Source organism: Plasmodium reichenowi, chromosome 13, assembly GCF_001601855.1.
Source record: "Plasmodium reichenowi strain SY57 chromosome 13, whole genome shotgun sequence".
NCBI lineage: Eukaryota > Apicomplexa > Aconoidasida > Haemosporida > Plasmodiidae > Plasmodium > Plasmodium reichenowi.
This window is the reverse complement of record NC_033658.1, coordinates 280,156-286,990: the sequence shown is the minus strand read 5'-3', so window position 1 is coordinate 286,990 and position 6,835 is coordinate 280,156. Positions and strand designations below refer to the sequence as shown.

General features: G+C 18.9%; 3 protein-coding genes across 3 annotated transcripts; 2 read left to right on the top strand and 1 right to left on the bottom strand.

The window, feature by feature from the left end:
* Positions 1-908: 908 nt before the first annotated feature.
* PRSY57_1306400 (hypothetical protein) lies at positions 909-2,333 on the top strand (the record flags this gene model as incomplete). The annotated part of the gene is made up of 2 exons (XM_012909000.2): positions 909-1,485; positions 1,747-2,333. The coding sequence occupies 2 exons, from the start codon at positions 909-911 to the stop codon at positions 2,331-2,333; spliced, it is 1,164 nt and encodes a 387-aa protein (XP_012764454.2).
* Positions 2,334-2,710: 377 nt separating this feature from the next.
* PRSY57_1306300 (DEAD box helicase, putative) lies at positions 2,711-4,600 on the bottom strand (the record flags this gene model as incomplete). The annotated part of the gene is made up of 1 exon (XM_012908999.2): positions 2,711-4,600. The coding sequence occupies one exon, from the start codon at positions 4,598-4,600 to the stop codon at positions 2,711-2,713; it is 1,890 nt and encodes a 629-aa protein (XP_012764453.2).
* Positions 4,601-5,599: 999 nt separating this feature from the next.
* Positions 5,600-6,583, top strand: PRSY57_1306200 (DnaJ protein, putative; the record flags this gene model as incomplete). Its single annotated transcript, XM_012908998.2, has 1 exon — positions 5,600-6,583. One exon carries the CDS (start codon positions 5,600-5,602, stop codon positions 6,581-6,583), a length of 984 nt encoding a protein of 327 aa, XP_012764452.2.
* Between the last annotated feature and the right edge of the window lie 252 nt (positions 6,584-6,835).

Below are 6,835 nucleotides of genomic sequence, written 5' to 3'. Positions count from 1 at the left end.
TTTTTTTTTTTTTTTTTTTTTTTTTTTTTTTAAATTTTTTTAAAATATATATTATTCTGATTTTTTTTTTTTTTTTTTTTTTTTTGTTATTTTTTTGATATAAAATTATTAAGACTCACCATAATTTGAACATATTAAATGTGTTATTTGTGTCTAAATAGAATATCGAATTATATATATATATATATATATATATATATATATATATATATATTCATTTATATATATTCACTTATATATATTCATTTATATATATTCACTTATATATATTCATTTATATATATTCACTTATATATATTCATTTATATATATTCACTTATATATATTCATTTATATATATTCACTTATATATATTCATTTATATATATTCACTTATATATATTCATTTATATATATTCATTTAGATTCATTTATTATATTTATATTTAATTATTGTGTACAAATTATTGTTTAAAAACAATGATTATATAACATAGAAAATTGCAATATAAATAATAATGTGTCTAAAAAAAAAAAAAAAAAAAAAAAAAAATACATAGAATTATAGGTACATAATATATTTCATTGCATAAAATTGGGTAGGTATATATTTATAATGTAGTATTATAAGACATTAAATATATCTAAGTACTATTTTTCAAAAATATTAAAGAAAAATGAGGAACTATTATTTATTGTCTTATAAATATTATATATGTGTATATTTCATTTTTTTATTTTAAAAAAAATACGTGAATTACTCTCCTAATATACACCTTTAAAAATTATCTTTTATTAAAATAAGATGGAAAAAAAAAAAAAATAATAAATAAATAATATAATGAATCTTATTGAATGAAGGTGTTATATAACAAATATACATTTAAAAATCATATTTAAAGTAAATTATAAAAAAAAAAAAAAAAAAAATGAATAATGACCAAAATAAAAGAAATAATAACAATTGGTTTAATAATTGTACAAATGAAAAAGGAAAAAAAAAAAAAGATAAAAAAAGAAACACAAATATACAAATTTTTTACAAAAATGATATAGATATATTTTCTCCTTGTATAGATGTAGAAGGAAAATTATGTGTTATAACAAGTACAGGGGATATACTAAGATATAATTTTGTAATCGATGATATAAAACAAAATACAAATAAATCAACATCACCAACATCACGCTCATTAACATCATCACCATCCTCCTTGTCATCATCATCATCATCAATATCTTCTTCATCCTCTTATAGAAAAGAAAGAGTAACAGCACAAAATGAACTTTCATATGAAACGCAAAAGGATGATGAGGAGGAAGGAGAAAAATATTACGATTCCATTGATAATGTAGAAAATATAATAAATAGTGGAGATAAAAAAAAAACACAAATAAAAGAAAAGAAAAAAACAAATATTCAAGAAGAAAAATATATTAGTATAGATTTTTCCTCAGAATGTTTATGTTCAGATAATGATTATAATTTCTATGTATTTAATCCTAGTAATAATAAAGAAAAAAAATTAAAAAATTCTTTCAAATATTATTTTTATCATTACTATGAATAGTAACAAGTTAAAAAAAAAACAAAAAAAAAAAAACAAAATTGAATAAAAAAAATATAAACGCAAATATGAATATAAATGATATATGATATATATATATATATATATATGTCCATTGTAATTTATAATATTATATATTGTCCCTTATGTTACGCATATGTATATACGTACATATATTTTTGTTTTTATTTTTTTGAAGTTACTAAATGCATAATGATCATAGATAAACAGAAAAAAGTCGATTTATACGCAGAGGAATATGAAGACAAGGAATTTAAAGGGATAAATAATTTATTATATGATAGTAAAAATAATAATTTATTTATTGTTGATTCAGGTAATATATATGAAGAGAATACATGTAATATGTATTACATAAATAAAGATATAGAAACTATGATATCTATAGATATGGATTCTTTATCATATGTTAATAATATTTGTATATATGAAAAAGATAATATAAGAACTATATATGCATGTGTAACCAAAGAAAATAGAATTATCAAGTTAATTAAAAAAGGAAATACCTACATAAAAACTGGATTCTTGTATTTAAACGGAAATTATTCTCCTTTATTTATTTGCACTGATAATATAAATTTTGTAATACTACTAAAAGATTTAAGTGAAGAGGAAAAAAAAGGAAAGGTTCTGGAAATAAATTCGAATGCTGAAATTATTAATTCTTTTTTTATGGATGGCAATCAATTTAATGGTATTTGTTATGATCACAACATAAAAAAATATTTTTTTATCGAAAAAAATATAATCTATATATATTGAGAAGGCAAACACACACATAATTAAATAAATAAATAAATAAATATATATATATATATATATATATATATATATATATATAGTATGTAAGTATATATCAATTAATGGGTGATTTTAAGAACATTTATTATGTACAAAAAAAAAAATACACGATACATAAATAAATAAATAAATAAATATATATATATATATATATTATCATCAATTTCTACATTTTCTTTCTTTTTTCTTATTATGATTACACTATTTTATATTCATCTATATATTTTATTATAATCCTTATATTTGTATTTGTAATTATAATTTTATATCTTATTATTATGTTTTATTATCCTTTTTATATTTATGTACTTTTTTTTTTTTTTTTTTTTTTTTTTTTTTTATAATAACAAGATGTCGTCCAAATCCTTCCTTATTTTAAGCTTTACATTATTTTGCATGTTCAAAGTTGTAGCTAAATTTCTTGAAATATAAGGTTGTTCAACTAATCCTGTTGAAAGTAACATATTATTAACAGCATCAATGATTTCATCATCATTTATTTTGAGATGAGTATATTTCGTTTTATAAAACCTTAATATAGAAGAGTAATATGCATATGCTAAATATAGTAATTGTGTATTAGACATCCATGTGGATAAATAATTTGATAGGTTTGTATTTTTTAAGGTATAATTTTGTGCATTTAATTTTTGTATATTTAAATCTTTAATTTCTTGATAAAATAATTCATCTGCTTCATTTAATAATATAATGGCCATTCCCTTTTTATTACTTCTAGCTGTTCTTCCAACTCTATGAATATATTGTTCTCTGGATATGGGTGTATTAACTTGAATAATTAGAGTAATATCTGGATAATTTAATCCTCTAGAACTTATATCTGATGTAAATAGAATTCCAACAGATTCCATACAAAATCTATTAGATGTGATTTGTCTATGTGCCGTTTCTTTTTTTCTATGTATTTCATAAACTGATATTTTTAATTGGTTTATAAAAAATTGTGCATAAAAAGAGGTAGCTCTTGCGGTTGGAAAAAAAACGATAATTTTATATGTAAATTGGTTTAATCTCATATGTTCAATTAATAAGTTATATAATATAATAGTAGTATCAATGGCTTTGTGAAATAATACATATTGTATTAATTGATCACTTGTATGTTTGGAAATGTCTTTAACACAATTTAAATAGATATAATCTGATTTACACATTTTTTTTCTTATTTCATCTAAGTTATATCCTAATGTAGCCGATAAAAGAATATTTCTTCTATTAGATGGTAAATATGTTAATAATCGATGAATATCATTTTCATATCCTGTACTTAATAATTGATCCGCTTCATCAATTATTAACATTTTTAAATTTTCGAATAACGTATTAAATAAATAAGTAGATTCAAAATGATCTAATAATCTCCCGACCGTACATATAATAATATCTGGTTTAATTCTTCTTATATTTAATTGGTCATCTCTTCTTTTTATACCTCCTGTAAGTGTTAAAACGTTAATATTATGTTTGTACGTTAATAATAATTTACACTCATTATATATTTGATTTGCCAATTCTCTTGTTGGTACTATAATAAGAGTATGAACACTTAATATTTTATTTTTTATAATATCATTAATGGATAATAATAAATATGCAATTGTTTTTCCTGTGCCTGTTTTTGCTTGAATTAATAAATCATTTTGTTTTTTCTCTTTTATAATATTATCATATACAATTCTTTGAACATCTGTAAATTCTTTATATTGAAATATTTCTAATAAACTTTTTTTTACATCTTTATCTATATGACAACAACTTTCTATTAATAATTTATTAGAACAATGGTTATTTTGTTCATTCTGGTCATTCATATGTACATTTTTATTTTCATCTATAATTGATTTTATTATCTCTTCATTTTCTTTTTCGTTATTCTTTCTATATAAGTCTTCTTTAATAATGTTATCTTTTATATGATTGTCTGGAGTAGAATTTAATAAACCATCGTTTTTAAGGTTACCCTGTTTTTCATTTATATTAATCCTTTTGTTTAATGTAGTAATATATCTTTCATCAAAATTATGATAACTTTTTTTTTTTTTTTTTTTAAAATATGTTATATTTCTCAACTTATAAGTTAATAGCTCATGTTTGTAGTTCACTTTAACATGACTATTCAATTTAACATTTAATGTAAATACTTGTACAGGCTTATTCAAAAAAATGGAATAATTATTCCTCAAGTGAAATATAAAAAAATTTTTCATGGAAATGAAAATATTTATAAGAAACAGGAAGAAATAATGTCGATCATAATATGTAATAGGAGGTCCTTAAATAATTTTTTTAATATATATTTAAAACAATGCAGTATAATTAAAAAAAAAAAAAAAAAAGGAAAAAAAACAATCACGACATTTTTAACATAATATAATGTGTTACATATTTTATATCTCTGTCACGTTGAAGTTTTTAAATGCTATATGTTTTTATAAATATAGATAAAACATATAAAATAAAATAAAATAAATATATATATTATATATATATATATATATTATAAGTGTTCAATTTTATACCATTAAAAATAATAGACTGTATGGAACTATATATTATACTATATATATGAATAATTATTTTGTATATATAATAAGTATATTATATTATAGCACTGATGTATATTTTTTTTAATGATTATAATTTTTAGGAAGTATATATGTATATATATATATATATATATTTGATCTATTAATATATATATAAAAAAAAAAAAAATCTACCATTAATATTATTTTATTTATACATATACATATTTAGTATATTTTATTTTTTATTTTTAATTAAGATATCCTTACGGTGTGATGTATTTATCTAAGTAATACTTTTTTTATTGTTTTTCCACTTTATTGGAAAAGAAAAAAAAAAAAAAAAAAATGTTGCCATGGAATTTACATGTTTTAATTTTTTTATGAAATAAAAAAGATAATAATAGAGTAAAAAATATATTTATGCTTTTTGATTGAACAGATACAGTATGGTCTTCTTTTTGTTATGACTATAATAAAAAGGAGTAATAATAATACATATATAAAAATAATATATATATATATGTATATGTATTTATTTATTTATTTATTTATTTATTTCCGTGTTCGTTCACTTTTTTATTATTTTATTTTTTATTATTTTATTTTTTATTATTTTATTTTATTTTATTTTTATTTTTATTTTTTTTTGTTATATGATTTAATGATATATGTAAGATAATGGAAGAAGGGAAAGCCGGCAACAGTAAAGAGGATTTTCCTGAAAAGGAAATGAATATTGATAGGAATAATAATATGAAGGATAATATAAGTGATAATACACATGAGGATGAAAAAAATAATCCTAGTGATGAAAACCAATTAAATAACAATAATAATAATAATGATGATGATGATATGAATGAACTACTTGAGACTTTTTTACAAGACATTGAAAACATAACATCCAATAAAGAAAAGAATGTTGAAGAAAAAAAATTAAATAAGGGAGATGCAGGTAAAGAAATAAATCGTATTTTAGAACATAAGCATAGTTCTCCTTTTGAAATATTTGGAATTTATGAAAATATTAATATGGATCTTATAAAAAGTCGATATAGAAAATTATCCATATTAATTCATCCTGATAAATGTAAAATTGATAAAGCCGCTGAGGCTTTTCATATATTAACGAGAGCATATGAGGAATTACAAAAAGATGAAATTAAAGAACAGTATAAATCTGTTTATGAAATAGCTAAAAAGAATATAATAAAAAAACATCAATTAAAAAAAAAAAAAATTAACGAAATAAATGAATATTTAAATAAAACTGAAGAAGAATATGAAATAACCAAAGAAATACAACAACTAATTAATGAAGAATGTGAAAATTTATTAAAAGTACAAAAAGAAAAAATTGAATATGCTCAAAATTGTAAGCTGGCTAATATGAAATATGTTCAAGAAAAAGAAGAAGAAAGACTTAAAGAAGAAATGGAAAAAGAAAAAGAAAAAAAATTATGGGAACAAGGAAGAGATGAAAGAGTTAATAACTGGAAAAATTATAAAAAAGAAAACCTAAAGGATGAAAAAGAATTTCATTTATATAAAAATATTAGTAAAAAAAAACAAGAACGAACACAACAAGAAGAACAAAAATTGAAAAATATTCCATTAACATATGAACAAAATAATGAACACAAAAAGAGGAAGAAAAATTGACAAATATGAAATAATATAAATGTATAATGTTATTTGATTATGACACATTAGGATGTTTATATATTATATAAATATTATATATATATATATATATATATATATATATATATATATATATATATATATATTTTTATATGTTTATTTTTTTTGTTTATATTATATACATTTTGTGATATCTACATATAGACAATCAGGGTAATCATTTTACACTTTTTTTATATTTCCTTATTATTTTTTTTTTTTTTTTTTTTT